This window comes from Lates calcarifer, linkage group LG10, assembly GCF_001640805.2.
Source record: "Lates calcarifer isolate ASB-BC8 linkage group LG10, TLL_Latcal_v3, whole genome shotgun sequence".
Lineage (NCBI taxonomy): Eukaryota > Metazoa > Chordata > Actinopteri > Centropomidae > Lates > Lates calcarifer.
The window spans coordinates 13,741,823-13,768,563 of NC_066842.1; the positions used below are offsets into that span (position 1 = coordinate 13,741,823).

Here is a 26,741-nt window from a genome sequence, read left to right on the forward strand (position 1 = left end):
AAACCAGAAGTGAAGGGTACGTCTTTACCGATTAGTCTCGTTGCGTGTGAAGCCGGAGGGGCAGTCGGGCATACATTCTCCCCCATGGATGACAAAGTGAGTGTCGCCAGGCAGGTGCACTTGAGAGCACAGGTCCATGGTGATGCAGCGCCAGCCCTCAAACTTGTAAGTGCCCGGGGGACAGTCTGGCACGCAGCGGTCCTCGTGGAAATAGTGGAGACAGGCAGAGCAGGCCATGTCGTTGTTGGGCTCCGTGCAGCTGCCCAGGCACTGGCTGTGGCAACACTCCCCCTTGTCTGTGCAGGCGAGCTTGCAGTGTTCAGGGCATACTGGAGGAGACAAGAGGAAAGATGGGGAAGAGGTCAGTTTTAGGCGAAGTGTCAAAAGTCTGCACTGCTAGACACTATTACAACAAAATCAAGGGTGATAAAGGTCAAAAAGATACAAGACAAAAGCTGATACAGCACAAGTTGAGATTTAAATGTCTGTATGAATGTAGAATAGCTTCAAACATGAAGGTGTAACAAGAGTATATAGAGTATATACACCTCCCGGCCACTTTATTAGGTACACCTAGATAATCTAATGCAATCCACTACAACAGCTCTGCCACAAACTCTTCCTTTACAAAGCTTGTAATGTTCAGTTTTTGTTAATCTTTCTGAAAGGTGGTAATTCAGCTGTGTTTATTAGTAAGGTCGGAGTTAGTGATGGTGTTGCATTGGATTGAATTATATTGACATGTGTTTCTAATATTCTTCCTCCGCTTCGTGTTTGTAAATATGGTGGGCGAAATATTAGAAACATCTCTCAATATAACGCAGTCCAGCTCAACGCGACTGTAAACTACAACCTCAACAATAAACATATAGTTAAATTAAGACCTGCCTGACAGCTTCATTCACAAATGAACATTATTATCTTTATCGGGGCAGAATTTATGGCTGAGCTGCTGTATTGGATTGCAATATGAATGATGAATGTCAGTATATGTGAATGTTAATCCGTCACATAAGAAAGAGGCGTTTTCAAATCTTTAAATGTGTTTTTGTGTGCATGACTGGGCTACAGTGGCCACAAGGTGAGGAGGTTTGAGGATAAGCAAGGTGCAAAACTGTAATCAGCCAGCGGGGGTCGCAGAGCTGTGTCAGCATGGGGGTTAAAAATCTGTGCCAGTTGTTTTAGTATAAAAAATAAAAAAAAACACAGAGCTGGGCTCACTTGACCTGATCACATTTAATGTCATAACACCAATATCATCTATTCTATTCTTCTATCATCTATTCTTTGACAGCAATTTGGATGACAGATTCCTGATAGAATATTTATGCTTCTTGTTTTTAAACCAAATCTGCAACCAAAGAGCAGCTTAAAAAAAACAAGAACCATTAAAAATAGGAACACTCTCTTTTTTCATGAATAGTAGGAAGAAAAGACAACTGCAGCTCAAACAAAACTGTCATTATCACAACAGCTTCTAAGAAAGGAACCACTGTACATCCTTCCAGGCTGTGGGAAAAAAATCGACAGAAAAATGATTGTGTGGGGTGTTTCAAATTAAGCTTGAGCAATATGATTAATAGAAGCTCCTCATTCTTTATTGAGCATCACTCAGAAACCAAAACCCAAAACAATATGTTATCAATAACACACTGCATTTTCTCATTGCCTGGGACAGACATTTGACGAATTGTGCATCCCAAGAGTTTGGCAGATTTTTTTTTCTTTTTCTTACACATCCCGCAAAGTGACCATCACCGTGTCAGCATTTATCTCTAGATAATCACATCTTTCCAACTCCTAAACTCCAAACACATACCAGGAAGCACTCTGTGAGGTAGCAGGACACAAGAAAATCAGCACAGCCACCAATTCGCTGGCCTCAGACTTAAATTAACAGCGACACGGACGAAAATGGCAAATGGGAGGCATCTGTTTTCAATGTTCAAAAGCATTTTTACTGTAACCTATTTATAGAGAAGCACTTCAGGAAAAGCAGATGCAAAAAAGGGAAGAAAGCAGATGATTCCCACTGCTAACTAATCTTGAGACACTGCAGGAAGGGGTGTCCTAGTTTCAGATGAGTCCACTCCAAAGAAAAAGCACCTGGAGTGAGTGAGAGTGTGTGTGTGTGTGTGTGTGTGTGTGTGTGTGTGTGTGTGTGTGTGTGTGTGTGTGTCTGTGTGTCTGTGTGTCTGTGTGTGTGTGCATGGACCTGTATGAATGATTGTGAAAGGCCTGGTAACAAGGTGTTTTCTGCTACTGATTGTTCCCTGTTTGAAGAGTCTCTGTCTAGATAAAGAGCTGCTCCAGGAAAGACTTGAGTCAAGAGTTCAGGTTTCTTTGAAGGAAATGTGTAACACAATAAATCAGTACATCATTTGTTTTACAACAAAACAAAATTTAAAACTGTGCATGCAGCAGCATGCAACCCTGCCCCCTCTCCATGCCCTTGTGTTGTTTGTATATTGGGGCCTTAAGTGTCTTACTATTTAGTGTTATGCTCTTTGTTATTGCTGCAAGACAAATTTCCCCACAGGGGCAATAAAGCTGAACTGAACTGAAATAAGAGGCACAGCACTCCTGGTTCCTTAGCAACCGCCTCCTGGTGCAAAGCCAGAGCTGGAAGGAAATGTGCACAAACACACAATCATACAAACCCAGACAAAACTACACCAAAACACACATTTCACCACTTTCATGTGTGTTATTGTAATTTGCAAGATCCGTGACGCTACACATATAACTTCCCTGTCATCAGTGTTATTATTTCAGCCATCCTCATCACACACACGTAGAGGAGAGACAAAAGTATAGATGGTGAAGAGCGACTATGTGCATGTGTGCGTGTGTGAGACGTGTGCACATGCATGTTGGTATGTGAACAATCGCATGTGCCAGAGAGAAAGAGGAAAAGGGGCTCTGCTTGTTTATTTGCTTTTAAATTAAATGCGGATGTCGGTGCATCGGCGGCTCGCTTTGTGAATCAGTGGAGAAAATGAAGCCGGCTGCTGAGCTAATCTCTCGATGAATATTTCATGTTGCTTTACAAAAACATCTGTGTAGGTTAAGAACGTGACAGTGCACTACAGAAACGCTGCAGAGCAAACACACACACATACACTCCCCGCAGTGCCAACTCCAGTTTCGCTTCACAAGGGAAGGGGGGGAATGATCATTCTCACTGCTGACAGTTTCTCGAATACTTGTCATTCTTTCTCACATTCAGTCAAATCCAACAGTGCAGGCGAGGTGAAACGGTCTGTTTGGAAAATTCCGTCAGGATTCTATGACAAAAGAAGGAAAAAAGCAAAACATCTCTGGCTATTTCCTCAGAAAAGAAAAAAGAAAAAAATCTCATTCAATAGACCTAACACAATATTATTTGTTCAGTACACTGCAGTACCTCAGGAATTTTCAATTGTCTCCCGATAAGACAGACCTTAAACTTACACTGCAGTCACTGTGGGTACGACTGTTTTCAAGACAGCACAAGTAAGTAGGGTATTTAGCTGTATGGCCTTCCCTGTGCTATGTATAGCTTCACACTACTACGTATACATTATGCCACACCAGGACTTGACTGGCTCTGCGGTACTTCATGAATACTGGATCTAATGATTCTGGATCCGGTCCAACACAAATGGCAAAGATCTTTTTTTAAAACTACAGCATCAAATGCCAACACACACACAGGTTCTCACATAACAGCTGTGATTTGATTGGGAATATGATGCTGACATTAGTGTGTTTAAAGCAGGCAGATCAGTGTTGCACATTTGCAGAGTGAGAAAAGAGAGAGAGAGAGAGAGGGAGAGAGAGAGAGAGAGACATCAGCCAGGCTTCATTTTCTTGGAATCCTACCAAAAGGGGGCAGCCAAGGCAAACTCTAATGAGCCTTATTGGAGGAGGTCCCTTCCTTCCGCATCATTTTAACAGATTCCTCAATGAAGAGAAATTCCAAACATGCATACCTTCCGCCAGAAGAAAGCAGAGGGAGGAGGGGGGAGTCGCTGCCTTAAATCCATATAAGTCGACCCGGTTTCTCTATGTGACCAAACAACTCGTGGTATCAAGGATACAATCCTCTATTTATAGATGCTCCTAATGCAGCCCTATTTCCACGCTGCTGCTCTCTACAGATAGCTATGCAGGGCATTGTGGGTTTCCACTACTTCAAAGGAAAGGGACTACCTAACAAGGGTCTCCTCTCAAGATAAGTCGTCATCATCCTTGTAGTCCCCTGAGTGGGTATCTGATACAAGCAGGAATAAATTAGAAACATCAGCAGGTTGGTATTTGACCTTATTTCAGTACAAACTGCATCACATTAAGCAATTATTGATGGACTAAACAGCAGTGAACAAACAAACAGTGAGAATGCAAATTTCTGACAATAATCTGAGTCAAAGAAGTCAAACTGCTAGGAGTGGTGGGCAGGGAGGTTTGTGATCTTGTTCCTCTCATACAGTAGTTACACAACCCCCCCACCCACTCCTCCATTCCTGCTCTTTCCCTGAGCAAACACAGTCGGGTCAGACACCATAGCCAACCACCAGCCTGCCCCTGCTGTTCACCAGAGCACTGTGACATGCAGAGCGGCTGGGTTCATTTCATCAATAGTAAACGAGACAACAGTCAGCGCTGAGGAGTCTCCTTCAGCTGGCGCATCCCCACAACCCGCCATTAAATACAGCAGCCCGGGGGGGGCATCGCTAATAGGCTGCAAGACAGACAAGTGCCGTGCACTGTTTGTTTTTTGTTCTAAAGGTATCCTCCAGTCGCTGGACTATGTGAAGAATCTGCAGAATGTTCCAGGCCACAGAGGATTCAAGGGGGAGAATGTTAATCCCTTGTTCTGCTGCAACAACACAATAACAACTTTGGGAATTGCTGAGGAAACCTGAGGAGAGAAGGAGGCTATTTTGGCTGCAAACATGATCAGGGAGGAGTATGTGAGATAATAAAAGACGAACATATAGCTGAAAAATTACAAAGTGCATGTGATATGAGCCTGCAGCTGAGCAAAAGAGGTGGCAAGCAATAAATTTATTCCTCCATCAGGCTGGCCATGCCTTCTTAAAGTGAAACGTGTGGGGGGTACAGGATCATGTGACCCATAGCCCTTCAACCATGGCTCACCCCTTCCCTTTCACCACTGTCTGTAGCGACAAAAAAAGCAGCTTTTATCTGATAACATGATGGCTAGATTTCAACACCGTCTACTTGGAGAAGGGCGTGTATGTCTGTCTCTCTCTGTGTGTGTGTGTGTGTGTGTGTGTGTGTGGTGGGACGATGGGTTCTCAGCCTTTGGGTTCTCAAACAAATTAATTACTTTATTGAATAAAAAAAAACATTGGTGCTCAAGAGGAAGAGGATTGCAATGCAGCAATGCTTCTCATCTGAATGCGAGTCATGCCCCATTTGCTCGGGAGCACGCTGTGTAAGTAGACTACTACACTGTTTACATTGGGAGCCTGGTGACACGTTTACTGCCAGCAGTCCACTGCCACCTCTGAATGTGAAGCATGGCGTGAAAATATAAGAAATTTGGTAAACTGATTTTTCCCAAACCAATCACAGCTGTCTGCCGTTGTGTAAAAACAATCTAATGCCGGATGAAACATTTCATTCTTCATCACATATCAAAGCGCAGTATGTTTTCCTCTTTTCATTGAAGACAGGTAGGAAGCATGACAGACAGTTGGGAAATCATTCATTATTCACAGTGGGGCTCAGAGGGGAGGGACCAGCAGGGAGGAGGGTGTCCGGGAAGAGGAGGGTGGGGGTTAAACTGGGTGCTATCCGCTGGACCAATAGCAGGCGGGCAGGGGAGGTTCTAATACTGATGACTGACATGTTATTGAGTCTGGAGCAGAGACGGTAAACAAGTCCTCTCTTGAGCAGGCATTGAGAGGAGGGGGGGGGGAGTCGTAACCATAGTGATTAAGCATGGCTTTTCCACAGATTCAGAGAAACCATAAGTTGAGGAAAAACCCGAACAGATGTAGCTTATTCAACAACAACCCTCAATAACATCATTCCTGTAAATAGTGCTGACCCTTAACTGGAACATCAGCTAAATAACAAAACATGACTGGGTTATACAGGATGAATTTCAAAATAAGATATTCTGCAGGAAGTAATGCATTTAAGTTGACTTAAATTTTAAAGCTGGCTTAGTTTAATGCGAGAGTATAAATATAGTAATGTAAAATAGTGCATTTTTAAATTTCGCACAGGAAAATAAGAACATAACCCTCACATACTTTGCAGTGACTATGTGATTTTTTTGAGTGTATTGCAGTAGCAGCGCATTAAGTGTCGGGGCCATAGCTCCATTAGGACATGATTACATTTATCTCTACATCACCTCAATTTACCGAACTATTCACTCTACTGCACACTACAGTAATCCACTGCACTGTGGGGATGCAAAGCCTCCCACTCTGTGCAGAGTCAGAGCCGGTGAGCTCAGGTTACCAGAGCTAAGAGCAGTAGCAGACAGTAAGGTAGCTGAACAGGAGTACAGTAGGAGACTGCAGGCCTATCAGGGCTGTCGGGCTGCTGCAGCCTGGATCGCAGGCCCGACCCCGACCCCCCCGCCCACCACCCCCGGCTCCCCCAGCTCCATCAGGCCACATCCTCATCCGGCAACCCGATCCTCCCTGGGAGCCCCCAGTGGATCACTCCAGACACTTGTTTAAACCACATCAGGCCAGACGGCCAGAGAGAGGATGCTTCCTCCACTCACAGCCAAAGGCAAACCGCATCAGAGATTCCAGTGCTGTCTTACAGCTACAGCGATAGAGTCTCAAGTGCCAGGACGGACTGATCTAATCTAAAGTGGTGTTTTTCACCTTTTCAGACAGTGTGTGTCTGGCTGTGTGTGTTTGGCAAGATCGACCATTCTGCTGATCAGAGTTTTTTTTTTTTTTTTTCCAGAGGGGGAACACTGCACAGCGTCATGATGTGATTTTCTCATGCAGACAGCTGGCTCAGGAGAGCTTGGCTAAATCTCTCTTCAGTCCTGTGCACAAAGGTGTGCGTGAGCCCATTCCTCCCCGTCCCAGTGTTTCTGGGTCTCTTCCACTCCCATGCCCACTAAAGACCAGCAATGTGTTTTTCACACAACTATGTGCTGGTCTGTGTGTTCAGGCATGCGTGGCATTTCCCCTCACTCGCGTTCAGTCACAACAACACACACACACACACACACACACACACACACACACACACACCACACACACACACACACACACACACACACCCCTTCCTTCTACCCCTCAGGCCTCAGCCCACTCTGCAGCTGGTGCTGTTGTTGTTGTTGCTTTGTTGTTGACTGCACTCTAACAGGACACAGGTATGCAGCACCATCACATGTGAAAACACTTTGTGTTTTTATCACAGAAGAGGTAGAGGATGGTCTGAAAGCTATTAAAGACTGTGGAAAAAGGGAGTAAGAAGATCCATTTTAACTAGTATTTATCCATTATAATGCTGAAAACAATGTCCATGAATATTCTGACATTCATCTGCATAATTCTTTGCAAGTAATTGTTAAGTAATAACCATCATAAGCCCATATTCAGGTTATTAGAAACTAATATGATAGGTAGGGATACTCCGATATGAACCAAGCTCCTGAGGTATCTAAACACCATATCACATTAACTGTCCTCAGTAATTCTAGCTACTTCAGTAATTAATAAAACAGAAATGGACATAACCTTTCATAACAGACTGCAAATGAACACGCTCAAGTCCCTTTAATAAAGAGCTACTTCACAAAGAATCCAAATATTTGTTTGCAGAACTGTGCAGCGCAAGGTCAAACCCCATAACTCAGCCTGGACCCAAGCTGAACTTCTGAATCCCTCCAGGCCTGACTTCTAGTGAGACAGTAGTCCCAGAGTCCTCGTACATCCCTCGACAGAAGCACCCCTGGAGTCATATCTGAAGCATGAAGACAGGCCTCTGCGGCAGTCTTCCTCATTAAATCAGGCAACTCTCCAGTCTACTCCGAGGACTCACTCACAGCGGCTGTCATGACTCGGAGGGTTTGTAAAAAAAATAAATAAATAAATAAATAAAACAGGCCCACTAAGCTATCATACAAATTTATGGCACTGCATCATTTTAGCTCCACTCCAAGTGACATATCTAAATCAAGTATTATTACAGAGATGTGCTCTGTGACTTTTATTACCCTATGAATGGTAAGTAAGTGCATCACCTGCTGCATTTCTGATACTGATCTGGTCATTTGAGAAAGAAAAGTATCAATGTGACAGTCAATCTTATTCAGCAGGGGTAATACAAAATACCACCAGTTTAATGTTTTTGTTGTTTTCACCCATCTGGCTAAGCTCAATAATGACATTCACAGAAATTACCATGTCATTTCCAGGCACCAAAATGACAAGTTGCATAGCTAAAGAAGATGCTACGACAGGCATTAGTATGGGAAAAGCAACTTAGGGGAGAACTCAGGCAATGTTGTTTTTTTTTTTTTTTCACAGATTCTGAGGTGTTTCCTCTCACTAAAAGGGGCTTCTAAAAATACCTGACTTCCCAGATCTGCTTCATTAAATACAGTGTGTTTCCTGGCAGTGCTGTGCTGGCTGGCTGGTGAGTTGTGTTGGCTGGCTGTTTTGCTCGCTGGGTGACTGGTTGGGGTTACTGAGAGCTTCAAAGCCCACAAGCCTCTTCAGCCTCTAATAAACTGCACTCTGATAGTGAATGCAGAGGAGACACCCATGAAGAAAATCAGTACAGACTAAAGTCTTGGTCACATGTTGCAACACCTGACATTTGTCCTGACAGCTCCACAGCATTTCTATAATAAACACTTTTTGTTTGTTTTTTTAAATGTGACCTGTGAAATCTTGCAACCATGTGCGTGCAGCACTTTGTGCAACATTTTTACTCTGTACCCAAACTTGGTTCAGCCTATCATCACCAGAGCATCAGAATAGTAGCGGTTCTGATGCCAAGGTCTATTTCGGTAGATGACCATCTGCAGCTTTGCGGCACACGGTGCCCAGACTTCGTCCTGGCACGGCGTGCGGCATACATTCTCCCTGCTGGCATGGCTTCTGGATTCAAAATGACACATCTTCATTTCACATTGACTTCAAGGAGTCTCTAAATCCTGATTAAGCATAGCAACATTTGCCTTGAGCTAAAAAGCTGATGGGGATAAGTTTGTGTTCATGGCAAGCATTCCTACCAGGTTAAAATGGAGTGCTCGGCAAATACGGAGTAGGCCATTAGTCGATTACTGAGCTGATAGCCAGTGGACTGTAAATCCTGAAATTACGTTTCAGTTTGGTTACATTTAATATGTGTATGTTAGGATTGATGTTTGTTTGCATGTGCATGTGTACATCTAGGGGTCATATTTAGGACCATGTAACCAGGCTGGATATCATATACATAGCTTACATTGCAGTCTCTGTATGTATGTCTTGACTGCAGTTTCCTTGTCTTTCAGATGACAGCGGCCGCTTGCTGGCACTCGCACACAGACTGCGGCGAAATGCCGTTGCTCAGCCCGTTTCTCCAGTGCATCTCCCTCCTCTCTTTGGGATATATGCCTCAGTGTCTGCCACCTCAGTGGAGCCCGACATTCTGTACAGTCCTATTAACCACTTCAAGTATGACATCTGGATTTAGGGTTTCCTTTTTCCTCTGTTTAATTTCATTTTCACAGTGAGTTTCTTGAGGATACACACAGTATCCTTTTTGTGAGGCAGCACTCGTTCTTTAAAAAGGACAAGCTGCGGGTTCAGCAGGGACAGTTGTGCCCAGAGTTAACATCTGTTACGACAGGACACTGAGACTATTCTCTCCAAGTGGAGAGCCTGCACTGAGACTTAAGGCTAGTCCTTTCAAGTGTAATGGTCTGACAAGACAGCATAATCCCAGATGGTAAAACGTGATTGCATTGATCTAGTATCTGTCGTATACAAAGCTTCATTTCACATGAAAAAGACCTGTCAGGAGTTTACCTTTTTCCTATAAATACACAAACCTCATGCTTGTTTTGCCAATTTCCTATCTGCTCAGGGAGTTAAAAGCTTGCAGCTTGCGGGTACTTTATAGACAGCTGAACAACAGAGGAATAAAGGCTCTTACTGCTGACTTTGAGGCGTGTTTGCACACTGATAAGGCCAAAGAGGACCAGTGATGGGAAATGTTTAGCAGCATTCAACAATGGACTAGTTTTGACTTAATCCTTTCACATGAAAGAGTATGCCTGAATACCAGAATTAGGGGCTACATTACCTTAAATGTCTCTTTTACTCAGAGTGGTTGGAAGTGACAGTCAAACGGGTGGTGTGGGTTACCATCTAAATGCAAAGGCATCAGTTACACTAAAAAGCCGTTACAGTACAGTAAACAGTGAACTCATAATAGCTTGTCCTCATTGGTAATTGGCTATCAACAGCACCAAATATGGCAGTTGCACAAAGCCTGTGCAGCAGAGTGTAAAAAACGTCACTGTTTACAAGTCTCTGAACAAATTGGGAGTTAACGTCACCTTCAGTAAGTTTCACTCACAGGGTCAGCGCAGACACAGCTCCTCAGTTTCAACCTGGGTTTCGGTGTTAATCAGGTTTTACCATGACGCAAGTCTCCCATTCACTTCTGGTCTCAAACACAAGCAGCGCAGTCATGATACAGAGAGCATGGAAACTATAGGAGTGACAGTCCGCAGTCCCCTATCTAATCTCTACTGTATTTAGTTCAGGGACAAAGTTTCAGCAGAAAATCAACTACAGAGAGTGTGATATGATACACTGTACATGGACCAGGAGACCGGCAGAAGGGTTTTTGGCTACAGGGGCTAAGCACAGGCCTGGTGTCGAAGATCAGAGGGTAGAGACCAAAAGCCAGAGATGTGGCAGAATATGGGTAAAGCCATGCCTGGCCGTACTGTGTCAACAGCAGAAGATGTGGATGGAGCAGGACAGCTGATGGGCCTTAAACAGTCCCCAGCCCACACTTCCTATTGGCTACCGGTGACATCATGGTTCTATCTCCATTTTTCACCTCCTCTTTTCAGGGTGGGCGGAGAGTACAGTTCTTCCTCCTCCTCCTCCTCCTCCTCTCTCTCTCCACTCAACTAGGCTGCTTCTCTCTTTCTCTCTCTCTTTCTCTCTATCACACACACACACATACATGCACACACATACACACATTCAGCTTTATTTGCCCCTTTTAGGGACCTCAGCAGCTCACATGGCCACCCTTGTTCAGGAGGAGGGAAGAGAGAAGGAAGAAAGGAGCAAGAAAACGAAAGGAGAACAACAGAACTAAGACAGAATGAAATCTATCTGTCCTTTGATGGAGGTACGTGTGAGTTGTCCTCCTCCGCTAGTGTGGAAACTACATGCTGTGTGCGTGACACTCACAGGACGTGGCATGCACACAGGGCTGCAGAGTGCACCCTTCATAGCCCCCCCCCCTCTGCCACATCACACTTAGTTACCATTAATGTCCACCATGTGGTCTCTGATGGGTCAGTGTGTGGTCCGTTAGCATGAGGCAGAATGAGACACACACACACACACACACACACACACACACACAGCACATATGCTATGATTTCTTTTTCTCGAGCAAGCCTTTCCCAATTAACACAAGCCAAGTGAGGAGTTTTGCTTGGTGCATCATGCTTCACAATATGTTATTGTGAAAGTCTAGGTCTGACATTTTCACTAGCGGGCAGCTCACTAAATTACCAGCTGGGCTTCAGTGTGATACGTCTCCAGTAATGAAACAAAAAGGATGCTCAAAGGGAAAGAGAGAAAGACACACAGAGAGAAAGAGACCCAAGGAAGAGGCGTATTGAGAAATGATTGCTTAATATAAAAAAGATGTACTGGAAGAAGAGGAGAAATTACACCATCTATTTATCCAGTGTATTAAAAAAGACATGTAAGCCAAGGGAATGTCACTGTTTGGAGAGATCTTAATCACGGGCATCGATCCCCGGTGCCAGGCAGGTGTTCCGTGTCTGATGACGGTGCAGGCGAAGGATGGAGGGAAGGTGACAAAAGTGGGTGTAAGTCAGCCAGTCAGCTGACCTCCCTCTGCTCTGCCACAATCAGATGCAGTGTTCGGTCCAGGATCACATCTCGCCATTAGAGATTAGCTTTTAGTCGGATTAAGGAGGAGTCAGTGCACATAGCAGAGGTGAAATGTCATCATAGCGCCGCGGGAGGAATTAATGGGGTTGGAGCGAGGGGGTGGGGGTGGGGGCAAAGGGTGGTTTGCTGGCACTGAGGCAACTAGAGAAGGATCTGCTCTGGATCTGCATGGACTCCACAAAGACTGGATGTCAAACCATGTTCAGCCCAGACCTGCGTGGCAGAGCACAACAACTCCTAAGCCCCTTCCCATCTAGTGTGTCCAACTTCTGTGAAGCAGCATTGTTTAAAAAACTCCACAGGTGTGAACATACAGTAAATTAGAACATTCAGAAGGATGGCACAGAGGGCAGAGAGGACAGATGCCAGTAGAGAGGCAGAGAAATGGGCACAGAGAACAAGCCTGCCTCCAACCACAGGAAGTGCTAAGCCCCCACTGTGTCAAACATAAGACTTCCAGAAATGATTGAAACAAAATACCCACGCTTTCTCCCCCAAACAAACAATGACCTCCATTGTGAGATGCAGTGGCACACTCGCAGTCAGGGGAGACATAAAGACACAGTTTGAAAACAGTGGGCCGCGTCCCCCTCCTCTCTTTCTCTCCTCTCCAGGCCACAGAAAACTTTCTCCTTCAGCTGGGACACAGACAGGGGGCACGCAACACTGTGGCCCATTTTAGAACCCCCCTCCACCCCCACCCCACTTAGAAAAAATATGCCTTTGTCTTCCTGTCGTTACAGACCTCACGCGACTCAACGGACCAGGCTGCAATGGTTTTAGAGCTCCAACAGGGGGCCTAAGCCGTGGAGGAGAGGCACGCTGCACTGCAGACATGTCACACACATCTACTGAGAATGTAAACACAAGTCTTGAGAGTGTTTTTTTTTTTCCCCCTTCCTTGTTATGGCCCAAAATCTATAGTGTCTCATAAATGGTTGAGGAATAATCAATAATACTGTGATTATTTAGTAAGGCAGTGCAAATGCTGACATTTAAAATACAGCATATATAGCTCAAAGTACCGCAAACAATCTTCATCACGTCTCACAGTCTGAACATTTGCTTATGATAATATTTCAAACTCATAAATCCTCTAGCTCAGTTTCATTCAGCCTGAGGGTTTCCCCAAAACAGATCAGTCTTATGCCATTCTTAAAAATCGCTCCGAGCCTCTCAGATACGTGCGGGAATCTGCAGAAAGAGGACACTGCACCAACCACACACACACTGCATGCACAGGAAGAGCCGATTCTATATTTACTTGAAAACTCCTGTATAACTGCTGTCCCAAGATGCAGTAATTTGTTGGAGTTATTTCATAAATGTCTTGTTAACTATTATTGGTCTGAAAGCCGCCAAATTGCACATCATAAACTGTAACAAATGGAATGCCTGAGGTTATATTTACTGTTCCACGGTAGCACTGCTGCAGCTCTGGAACTGGTTCAGAAAAATGATTTTAAAATTACTGCGCCTAGTAACAGTGGATACTTGTGATTCTAGTATTTAAATCAACCAAAAGCCATGCAGATGATGATACAAAGACCCATTGTCACATTCATATTCTTAATACAATATTATCTTAACTACGTGACATGACCTGATGTTAAACATTGCCTGCACCTGAATGTGTTCTGAGTTACACATTATCTAGTCCTCACTTCTGAACAAGGAAACCACAACAGGAGGCCAGAGGAGAGCAGGATTCACACCTGCTAGATCAGTGATTGCCTCCAGAATGCACTTAGGCAAACATGAATGTGCACACACACACACACGCACTCACATACTTTCGAACAGCCGGTGCTGGGCTGGCTGGCTACAGACAGCCAGGGGACAGATAGCTGGCTGAGAGAGGGAATGGGAGCACGCTGCTCAATCAATGAGCCATCAATCACTCACACACATATACACACACACACGCACACACACACACACAGCGAGACGAAGCAAACACAGGAAACAGGAGACCATATCCTTTAACTACCACTCAAAAGAAAGCCATCAAAGTGCTGGCTCTGACTCCAGGCCTTTTTCCGTGGCCAAATTTCCAAGCACTGCTTTGTCTTGTGGTGGTTTGATTAGAGCTAATATTACTTTGCTCTGACCTCTCTCAGAGGAGTTGTGTCTGTGTGTATGTGTGTGTCCTATACAGTCTGTTGTACCACAACAGCTATCTGCTGTCCTAACTAGCCCACTGCTGCGGGGCCTCACTGTACTCTGCTGAGCTCTCAGACAGCAGAGGGGTTGTTAAAAGGCTGGCAAGGAGGCGGTAGCAATCATATAGTAACACACTTCTGTCATCTATTCGATACTTTAAGGAAGGGTGGGAAGAGAGAGAACATTTCAGAGCAGGGATCCAACTAGTGGTTGCTATTATTATTATTATTATTATTATTATTATTATTATTGAGATTAATCTGCTGATTATTTGACAACATTCCATCACTTCAGAATAATGTCCAAATTGTTTAATGGGCTTCTATAATCTGTACTAATTATAGGTAAATCAGAAACAGAGGTAAAACAGCTAGTCGACTTAAAATTCATTAATTCCAATTAATTGCTGGTAAAACTAAGAAAGTCTTTAAGTGAGAGTACACACTTAAAGTCGAAAATGAAACAATATTACCTCTCTGCATGCAAGCCTAGAATCCAACATATACTGTATGAAGAGCTCAGTTTCTACTAATAAATTATAATTAATTGTTTTAAATGGAACAGCTGTCTCAAGGACATTCCTATTTCCCCATAATTACTACAGAATTAAGTGGTTCTTTCCAGAATAGTTCCTAGGAATCATTAGGAAATTACAGACCCATAAAATAAAGTGTTGTCTCTTTTTTCAGCATTTCTGTTGTCTATAAAATGTCAAGAAATGAAAAATGTCAATCAAAAGTTCTCAGAACTGAAGACGCAACATTTAAATTGCAATAGCAATTTTGCTTTCATGATTGATGGATTATAAAAACTAGTACTGATTAACTTTTAGTGAACCTAAATAAACAAATTGTTTCAGTCCTACATTAGAGAGTCACTGACAGGACCAGATAGCCCTCCAGATCAGGGGGACATACCACCCATTTCTTCCCAGCCCCGTTTCTGCCTGCAGGAGCACATTCCTGCTGCATGTAGGCAACGCCTGATGCACCTGAAACGTGTTATTACTGCATCGCCTGTCCCCTAGGGAATAAAACACCGAGCAAGTGTGAGCTCACCCGGCTCTCACACCGTGTTCCCAAAGTGTCTTGGACGCAGAGCACGTCCGACGCGTAAACAAGAGTTTTGAGTCCGGGGGGGGGGGGGGCAGTATAAGGCGGCCGTCAGTGCAAGCTCAATCAGCAGAGTTAATGTACACAGCAAAGAGTAAACAACACCAGAGGACGTCCTTGTGTCCCCGAGCATGTGACAGCGTGTCCTCCTGTCTGCACTGTCACTCTGTGTCAGCTCTCATTACCTACAGCTCTACACGACAAGCACTGACTGACTGGCTAATGGCACCTGCTACCTACTGCTGTACAGGCGAGTGTAGGGGGCTGGGATCACCATGACAACGCAGAGGTTGCACTATGTCTGACCTCGCTCACGTAGGCTGACTGGCTCTTATAAACTTAGTCATCAATTGTTAATTGAGAATACATAAGACACAAATTTCAGTCTTGTGTTTTGATGTTTTAAAAATGTATAACAGCAGAAATAAGGAATCAAGGCTTAAATTGACAAAAAAAATATATATAAATAAATAAATTACTCCCCACATAGGAACTTTCATCCCCTCACACAGCCGGTCTTCCTCATCTACCTCACCGCCTTCACAAAGGTCCTGTCGGCTCATTCACCGGCGGCCGTAAGTTATTCAGATAGCGCAGCAGCGCTGTGGGGACGTACAAATGAAAGGGTGGACATTCAGCCCCTCTCCCTTGACGCAAGACCACCAATCCCCCAACCCCCCCTTGATCCCTTCATGCATCAAACAGAGGCACACGCCCCCTAAGTCCCCGCAGAGACCCGAGGACGGCCGTGCCAGCATTGTGTCGGCGGTTTAAGGGTAGGCGCGAGTCAGCCGGGATCAATGCATCTTGGCAGCTCCAACGCCTCATGTCATGAGCATCCATGTAATATACTGCCTCAGAAAAAGGAGAACAAGAGGATACACTCTCTGTGACCTCAAAGGCAACAAAAAAAAGAATGTGACAGTGTTCGGTCAAAAAAAAAAATCCTGAAACATCTTGAAACAAAAGTGACAAAACTGGAGGGAAACAGATGCACTTGAGACTGCTACATTACACAATTAATACTGTAATAGAAACATGGTCTCTCGTGTGAATAAATGTATATTCACCAGCACCCTCCTCTGAGGAGAGGAAACAACCTGGGTTTTCCAATTCCAAGAGACTGTTGTTTGTATTTATTAGGAGGCTTAAATGAAATAATAGTGCAAATAAACTACTGTGCTCTTGTCTGGTCAGCCCCCGGGACTCTGCTTTAAAATAAGTGTTGAGGTGTGCCTGTTTCTTCTCATTCTGAGGACTGATGTGCTGCGGCTCCTAAGCGAGCAGCCTCAGGCGGAAGCACAGCCCAAATTGGGCCTTTGTTCCAGACTGCACAGTGTCTCAGCAGAGGCATGAACAAAACACAAACACACAAAGCCTGTGAAGAGGCAAGAGTGTATGTGTGTGGGCCTACCCCAGGCTCCTCCTCAGCCCGAACAGTCACTCACCACACACACACACACACACACACACACATAACCAACCCTACCACAAGCGCCTCTGAGCCGCGTCTCACCCACCCACACACATACACAACACACAACCTGACCCGCCTCCCCTCTCTCTCTCTCTCTCCTTCCTTATTCCTCTCCCGTCCCTCACTCTTCCTCCTTCCCACCCTCATTCATAAAATGGCCGCTTCACAACTCCAGCTGCTGGCACGGAATTTATGGATGAGGGGTCAGGGGCAGCAACGGGCCAGGAGGGACTTGTTTGTTCTATTTTTCCCCTCCCTTCCATCTCTTCATGCACCCTACTCTAACCGTTTCCATCCCTGCACCGCCGCTAAGATTTTTGCCCCCCCCCACCGCCTCCTAATTCTCCTCTTCACATACACCGGCCTTTTCTCATCCCCTGTCCCCTACCTCCTCCTCCTAACCCCTCCCCTCCAAAACAAACCTGATACCCTCATGGCCTGGGAGGGAAACTGAAGCTATGCGTCTGGCAGAGGAAGGCAGGAGCAGAGCAGAGCGGGGGCAGGAGCAAGCGCTGGTGGCTCCTCCTCAGAGGCCAGCGAGAGGGGAACGGGGACATTCTCAAGTTCCATCCCTGGAACACAACCTCCATGTTTCTGTAGTTTTACCACATCACACACACACACGCACACACACACACGCAGACTCTCGAGGCATGCTTTCAAAGCAACATGAGATTCATTGCTATAACGTTTGCTTTTTTTTCCCCCACTCTTTGTAGTCCAGAAATAAGAGGAGGATTTTGTTGTCTTTTTATACCCAAAGCATTTTTACAAGGTGGTATGTGCGCAGGACGGACAGGATTTGTTAAAAGGAGCGACAAAATGAGGCAAAGCAAATAGATTGTGTCCCTGAGCAGCTCATTCCAGGCTGCCACAGAGTTTTATAAACTGATCAATCAGACAGCGACTGCACACCAGGCTTCAGTTCAGGAGAGAAAACAAAGACTACAGCGCCAGAACCGTTCAGACAACACCACAGGGCGCAATAATAAGTGTCACCCTGTGTGTGTGTGTGTATCTAGTCTGAGGTGAATGAGTGCATGTGCACTAATGCATCTGCGCCCCCCCGCACCTCCCTCCTCTCCTACTACACCACTCTGCAGCTTCTTCTGCTGTGAGCACACAAATTAAAACTCACTCAAGCAAGCGCTTCGGCTGACGCCCCCCTCCCTCCATCCATCCCTCTCTTTCGTCCCCTTCTGTGCCCCTCTCCTCTCTCGCTGCTGCAGCAGCCCCGAGCAGACGAGGGGGCAAGGAAGGACGGAAGGAGCGAAGGAAAGAAGGACCAAGGGGCCGCAGCAAAGCCGAACAGACCCACCTCTTGCTGGAATGAGTTTTAATTTGGGAGGGTGGGGCTGGGCCTGGGCTTCTGTGGTAGGACATGCACATGTGCCACACAAAAGGGGCATGTGTTTAGTCCGTGGCATGCACACACACACATACACATACACACACACGGCAGACACAGTGACAAGGGTCAGTCTTGGGATAAAAGAGAAAAAGTCAACCACATGGTTTACTCTTTGCTGCATACAGCTCCTCACAAATGACATGTCTCCTGTTTCTACATCATACATCTAAATGAGGACACCAGACTCAACTATATATATATATATATCTGTAAAAGAAAAGGTATGATCTGGTTATATAATCTCTGTACTAGTAATGGAACTGTTACTGTGCTTCGCATGTCATAAAAGCAGCACATTTAGTTGTTCGGCTATAACCAGGATATTGCATTTCCCCTCCTCAGCCCACAGGCTTCAGCCCACGCAGGCCACCTTCAGCCCACCCACCACCCACCCTTCTGCCTGCCTGTGTTTCAATCCTGGCCCCACTCTGCTCTTAACTTTCCACAGATGGGCACAGAGTCGTGCGGACATGCGTCGAGCATTCAGCGTATGTGCGTCAGTCACACCGCAGCCCCGGGGATCGGAGGATCAGAGGTGGAGCCGAGGGACACGGGAGTGGGGGGTACATGCAGGGGGGAACGGCAACACCAGACGCCATATCTGAGCTGGCAGAGCAAAAGAGGGACAGCAGCAAACGAACGAACCAGCATCCAGGCTGCGCTGCATAGTGTGGTTACGGCTGCCTGGCTATTTATATGTGTCCCTCCTTCAGAGAAGGAAGCCGCTCCTATTGGATCCAGATGTGAGAGGAAGCACAGACAGCAGCCCGACTGAAAGGTGGCAGCCTGGCAGTTCTGCTGTTGCAGAGCTACCGTGCCGTCATTTAGGAGACAGCTACTTTAGTCTGCTATGACAAGGACAAAGGCGAGGTTACATTCACCTTTGAAGTGGAACAACAGGACAAACATTTGCTGCATGATTGGATGAGGCGGTAGAGAGTGAGAAGTGCAGAGAGAAGGGGGGTGCTATCATCAAAAAAAAAAACAATAATCAATAAACATCAAAATCAATCATCAAAACAATAATCTCACATTCACAAAAAGATGAACACAAATCTAGGACAAATAAAGGAACTGTGGTGACGGAATCTCTGGACATAAATATTTCATTGACCCTCGTCATGCTACGTAGTTGAGTCGTGGGATGAAGTGGTTAACGCAGCAAGCATTCCTCTGACAAGCTAAGGTCACAGCCCCATCAGAGGCTTCAAAGATTAAATCACACTGCTCTCAGCCAACTAACATAACTTAACACTGGCTCTTCTCCTCCTCCTCCAATCCCCCACCCCCCCCCCTAGCCTGACCATGGCACTTGAATGACAATGAGTGCTTGTGAGACAGGGCTAAATGTGTTGTGACCCCTGATGATGGATTGCCAGTAGCTGGCCCCCAGTGGGCTACGAGCCCATTGATCCACTAGAGGATCCAATGACACATCATCAATCCCTGGGCCGAGCTCCCCAAGATGCAGAGGTGGAGACCAGGCGAGGGGAGATAGGGGAGAAGGCCTTTGATATTTTCCACCAGAATAAGTTTGAATGATGGAGGAACTTGTCCATCTGTCCATCAGTCCACAGTCACCTCTCTCCGTCTACGACTGCTCCTTGTTGTCCCCTCTGTCTAAATCAGGCTCTCACAGCCGCTGGATGCGATGCGGCAGACAATAGAGGCTGCGCACAGCTGCTAATCTAGTCACATCTGGCTCTATCAGCCCACACTTGTGCCTCGTCCACAGTGAATGGATACGGATAGGGAAGAGAGTATTCTCAGAAATGACATACTGATCCCTTGATCCGCTGTTGCATCAGATATGTCTGGCATGAGAAAGTTGATGCAAGCACAGACACACGCGCGCACAGTCCCACACACACACACACACACACACACACATTCACTCACATGAGCGCTGTTTGCGGTTGTGGGACGTGAGGTCTGAACAGGAGCCATTGTGGAACTGCGCTACCAGGCAGGCCGCAGCGACTGGGGCCCACTCGCCCCTCTGATACGGCTCGAGCCTGAACACCGACGTCAGCCCACAAGCAGCCCGCGTGACGTCAGCACATGTGTGCTTTGACCAAGCGCCTGCATGAGTCGGTTTCACGCAGAGGGAGGGGCGGAGAGGACTGGGAGGGAGGTGAGCATGATCCGGATATCGCAGCCTTTTACGCCCCCCACAAAAAAAAAACAAACAAAAAAAAAAACAGAAATTGAGATCAGCTTTGATTAGAGCAAGCAAAATAAAACACCAGTATTTCACAGCGAGCATCACTGTCAGTGTAATGGTATAATTATGTGTCTGCTCTCAAATAACTCTGAGGCATTCCTGTTGCCCACAGAAGGGCCAGTGTTCAAATAAAATAGCACTGTCTGGTTGACCAGCGGCTCCTGGCTTGTATTTAAAGAGAAGTGATACAGATGGCAAAGGAGAGAGCAATAAAAGTAAATCATTTCACCAGTCAGGGGTACATCAGTGTCATCCCAGATTGGATAAACAGGTTTCTTGGAATAAAATCGAAACCTTCACGTAAGTCAATATTCTCCTCTGTTCCTTGTGCTTCTTGTGTAATACAATGTTCTGTTTTCTCCGCCCAGTGCAGGGTAACAAAGACAGCCATGGCCCGGTGTTGTATTGCATTAGCTAATAAATGACATCCTGATGCTGTTGAGTTGTCTGTTTGGCTGGACCAAAAGTGCTAGGAGAAATGTCTCAAAGGCAAGACAAAAAAGAAAATAAATCGGCATGCCCGTGAAATTTAATTTTTCTCCTTCTGCCCCACAAACACGGACGTGCAAACACCGACTCCAGAGCACATTCCTCTGGTCCCTGTGTCGCCCCCTTCACCACCCCCGCACCCTCCTGGTACCCAAACTGCTGGCTCCGCCCAGGCAAGGCCACCCGCCACGAGAGAAGCAGGAGAACGGTCCGGTATTCCACATGCCTACGTGCAACATGACACAACCGCACAACAGCACACACACAAATACGCACAGAGGGGCAAGGCAAGGGGGCTTCTACCCTCACAGCACACCCCGTCACACTCAATCACAACATCACACATGCGGACTTAAAAACATTTTGGCACAGGGCAGAACTCGAAAACATAAATGATTTATGATTTCTTTGGCGTATATTGTTGCCTACGGGACCGTTGTTTGGTCAAAAGAGCACGGCGTTCCACTTGCCACCCCACCATCCCGGGCCGCAATACTATCAAAACAGTTTTGAATTTGGGGCCGTTGACCAATGAGGAGTAAAGAGGGCCTAATGGGCTTAAGTCAGAGCCCCAGACTGCCCACTGCTCTTCTAAGCCTGTTTGACCAGCTGTCTGTCTGCCTAAAGACGGGCTAGAGAGCTCCTCACGTGCACGCACCCACCCACTTGAGGGGAGGGAGCACCAAACACACCCCAACCTTTAGTCACCCCCCTCCCATCTGCTGCACCAACCGCCAAAATCAAATCACAACAATAGCAAAGAACCTGTGTTTGGCTTCTTCCATGAAAGGCAATCACAGTTATCCTCATCACACATCTATGGTGCAAGGTGGCATGAAACCTGAGCTAGAAAGGTCAAGTCATCAGTTAGTTTTGTTATAGTTGTATTTTGAAATTATTTTTAAGTTCATTTCTACTGATGTAATTTTAGCTTGAAAGGTTTTTGTCCTCTTGGGACCATCTCAGAAACATTCCTAAAACCCTAAATAAATCAAATGCAAACCATGCTTGAATCCAGTGAACTTTAGGACAGGGGCCCAATATTACATAGGACTTACAGAGTGCGCACCACAGTACTGGAGGGTAACAGACCAACAAAGAGTGGCAGTGCAGCGTGCTTGTGTTTCTGCCTCAGCACTGCATTTTTCCTCCATACTCTTGTCCTCGGAGGTTGGCAAAGAGCGGGTTCACTCAGTAGGAATAGAGTTTGTTAGGTCTCCCTCACCAGTGTAGTATCTACCCACCCGCCCATCCAACATTTCCTCTGGTGTTAACCAGATAGCGCTGCAAGATGAATGACTACATTAATTGTCTTTGATAGCTCAGGGATCTGCCTTGTGCACACGAGGGAACAGTGTGTATACGTATACTGGACAGGGTCATTTAGTGCAACTCCGCGAGTGTGTGCAGCTTTGCGCGCAGATGCGCTTGCACACACGTTTACAGAAACAACCGAAAGTGGCTAAGTTTGGACCATGCTCAATGAGCGATTCGTTCCCTGTGCACACACTGTCTCCTGCTCTAAATGAAGCTCATAATGGAACATGGCAGCAGGCTCTTAACCCCACTTTGTCAGACGGACACATGACTGCGCCTGGTCTCGTGCTCTCCCCTCTCCCTTCAGAGGTGAGGCCCCCCCCCCGTCAGCCAACCACAACTCTACCTTGGGCTCTCACATTGCGGTCAGGGATGGCCCAAAGGACTCTGGCCTGTTTCCTCAGCTCACCGAAGAGACACTCGTCTCTGACTTTCTCACTCTCTCTCTGTTATACGGACACATTTCCCCCCCACCCCCAATTTTCTTCTCTCCATGGGGGGTAGGTTGTGAAGTGGTCACGCTACAAGATACGTGCATGCAGTGGGAGTGCGCAGCAATGAGCACCTGTGTGCAGCCCCAGGTGTCAGGCCGTAATACATGGCCTTACCCACACATCTGGGGGATCTTAGGACTCTCTGTCACCCAAAACATCAGCCTGCAGACTGTGCGGAAGAGCAGGGTTCGCCAGCATCTGTTGTTGTGCAGCAGTGCTGTATCATTATGGCACCTTTCTCCTGGGGGTACCTCTAATCCAGTTACAGATTTAAACAAGGGAAATGGTTCCAAGGCATCCATCCCACTTATCCTGGGATCACAAGGAGAACAGAAAAGCTTCTTGTCAACCCTGCAGGGACTTCAAAGGGTTCAAAAGTCTAAACATTTGTAGAAATTTGTGGAATTCACCAGACTTAATTGCACCTGACCCTCAAGCAGACTTGAATTTTGGCCCATTAATCAAATCCTGTGATGAAACAGGCATAAAGCTTAAACAGGGAGCAAGAGGCATGTGAGAGGTAGAGAGAATCTATGTCTATTAATTCTTATTTACACTGGAGGAAATAGTAGAAAGGAAGGCACTGACTGCAAGAGGCAGCGAGCGGACTAGTAGTAGATTCCTGTAGTGGCATGACATCCAAAGAACACGATCGTATATCCGAGGGTTAGGGAAAAACACAGGTGACCAAGCCAAGAGCAACAACAGCAGTACGACTGGACCGCTCCCACTGCACGACTTCATAAAGAAACTGTCGGCACGCCATATAGCTCTAACCAGTCCAAAAGTGGGACAACACAACACCCAAGCGGCGCCACCTAACATGACCTTTTACAACACAGCTCAATAATACTACCCAAGCAGAGAAAAAATAATAGATGTGGCGTCACTGGCTAATCACTGTTGAAAAGAATAAGAGGGAGTGGAATTTTCTAAAAATACCCTGATTTGTTGGGGTCTTAGAGGCTAAGCACCGCATTCTGGAGAGGCTGAGCTGAGTGCAAGTGACGTATCAGTGGATCACTTACTGTCATACATTCTTTATTAGAGCCATGTCCCTCTCAATTGCCTTAGGTAACCTCACAAAAGCACGCTGAGGAAAATGGGGTAAAAGTGGAAACAGGTCTCCAAATGAGGATTACTGTGCGATGCTAGACCTGAACAAAAGCAGTTTTACTTGAGACTTTCTTGCTGGTCTGGTGTGCGGCGCTAAATGCCAAACATCCACTGTTACGAAGCCTCACTAAGCTCTGGTGTCTACAAAGAAAACCCAACATGATAGCTTCCGAGGACTCATCCATATTTTCCACTTGATTGTATACTGGAGCAAAACGACACAAGGAAAAAGTAATGAGTCACCCAGTATGAATGCTGGCTTACATTGTTTAGCCATGGTGATCCAGTGAATGGGGGTTACAGAGAAAAGCAAGGCTGTTCAGTTGCCACAGGCCTGGACAAGCTGAGAGGTTGTTGATTGAGAAATGAAGTTTTTAGAGGACAGGGGTTATGTCCTCTTTCTGTCTGTGACATTACATAAAGGCACCGGTGTTATCCTTTTGTAACAGTGGAAATGAACTGTACTGACAGCAAAGACAGTAGTCTTTTATGTAATCCCTGTCCAGACCGAGGCTTTTTTTTTTTTTTTCCTGGGTAAGCAGGCCAACAGTGCCCACAGGCTGAGAGGTCTTCCAGCTCAGCAGCTGTTCGGGTGAGGATCAGCAAGAGGATGAGGAGGAGGAAGAGGACCGGAAAAGAGGACATTCAGATGAGGAAGAAAGTGTACATGGGATGGCAGCTGGGTGACGACACAGGGGGGAGAGTTGGTGATGGAGTGTCGACAGTTTTCAGCTATAGAGTTGGTCTAGAGTTTATCAGACAAAGCAAGCGATGAGGAAACAATAGGCATTCTTCCAGTTCTCCCTGTGAGGGTCAGACGGTGAAAAGAACAACCTCCCCCCCACATGCTGTGCCCTATAAAAGCATTTAAAGCGAAGCACTGTTTGTGTGTTACACAAGCTTTAACTAAGGCGTATACCGAGCATTAAGTACAACAGACAATTTCATGAGGCAGACATGACATCACCAAGGGAATAATACTAACACTGTGACAATATGTAAGACGCAGTAAGCCTGAGTCAATACCAATTGGCTCGTTTAACAGAATCTGCCCATTGTCTGCCCTCTTCGCCCCCACCCACCCATTCCTCATTACCGTTGTATCTTCTCTCCTTATCTCTCTCATAGACAGAGGAATCTTCAGTATGCAACAAGAATGCCAGCAGGGAGACCAGCCGCGAGACTGAACTTCAGCCCTGGCTGAAAATGTTTCAGGGCAGTCAAAATATAAATATGGTGAGGCTCAACAGAAAGCTCTGCCAAACTTTAATTTCAGAGAAAGAAGTTTTTTTTGTTTTTTTTTTGGGGGGGGGGGGTAATATTTGCTTGAGGTAGACTCTGACGGGATTTGGGGCTGAAACATATAAAGAACAATGAAGTCCATCAGTAATTAGAGATACCTCAGTGATCCCAGATTGCAAGGCATCAGTAGCCGCTAGTGACCAGTCAAGGCTCTGGATATGTCTCTGGGCAAAAAGAAATGAGTCCAATGAAATCGAGGGAGAGGCTTTGTTTTCAATAACATTCACATACTCTTGTTTATTCCTGTTAAAGACATTTTCTTCCATGGATTTAATGGAGCAGCACACTTTAGAAAACTCAATTAGCAGATTTATGGACCTTCAGTCCATGGTCACAGGCACACATGCAGCAAGAGAAGAGGGAAAGGCAGTTACCAGAGAATAAAGGCTGCCCAGATGAGCAATGAAAAGCTCTGGATCCAATAACACAGGGGCCATGCACCTATTACCTCTAAGGAATCAATTCAGAAGTGATAGCAGCAATGATAACCGATACTCAGATTAAATAAAACACTGCTGCACTGATATTCTAACACAGAAATCTAATTACTTTCTCAATGTAACCCCAATTTCCCTGTCAATTTAGAAAACAATGAGGAGCTATCTTGGCTTTGGTGTTAAAGTAAGTATCCCCATGTCAGATGCTGAGTGCCCAATATTAACAGCAAGTGCAATGACTCCAGAGTTGCCGCATTGCCTAATAGAGTCTGTGATTTAACTGGCTTAGATAGAGTCCAAACTAAACTAACAGACCGTTAATGGCCATTTGTAGGAGGTTATTGGCAGAAAAAGGCTAATTCATTTCTGCTGAGTAGCGCAGCTCACTCAGGACAATGACACCAGGCACTGATGAGGGTATGAGGCCACACTTGAACTAGCTTATGATCTACACCAGTTCACCAAAGACAACACAGGCTGGGGAGGGGAGAGATGAGGAGAGAAGAAAACCGAATGCCGGAGAATCTTGAAACAATAAAGCAAATGTTTCTCTGCTGTCTGAGATCAGAGATGCCCCGCTCCACGCAGAGAGGTAACACCACCAGCCTCGGCATTGTAATCCTCCGGGGATGCCCACGACAGATCTAAGATGGGGAAGGATGCCAAGCAATTAACTGGAAAACTCACTGGTTCAACAGTCACGGTCTGGAAGCGTTTTAATAAGCTGGAAACTATTTCCAAAATGGTTGATGGTTCCGATGCCGACCGGAGACAAAGGCCCGCATTGTAATGGGAGAGCGTGTATTTTTCTTCGCTGATCAAGTTTACTGCCAAGAGGCAGGGAACAGGCGACAGACCCAAGAGCAGTCGCCGTTGTTTCTTTAGGCCCCACCTCCCCCACCACCCCCTACTCCACCTCCTAACACACACACACAAACACAGCCTTCTCCACCACAAAGGCAGACATGCAAGAGCTCCTCCATTGAGCTATGTCAGAAAAATGCCACGCTGCAGACCATCCCCACAGTGGCCTGTCGCCAA

General features: G+C 45.9%; 1 protein-coding gene across 2 annotated transcripts in view; it reads right to left on the reverse strand.

Annotated features, from left to right (window-relative positions):
- Positions 1–26,741, reverse strand: part of igf1ra (insulin-like growth factor 1a receptor) — a 76,043-nt gene that overhangs the window by 23,308 nt on the left and 25,994 nt on the right. For both annotated transcript variants that reach the window (XM_018664015.2, XM_018664014.2), the window contains exon 3: positions 29–329. In XM_018664015.2, coding sequence (XP_018519531.1) covers positions 29–329 — 301 coding nt within the window. The remainder of the gene's footprint in view (positions 1–28; positions 330–26,741) is intronic.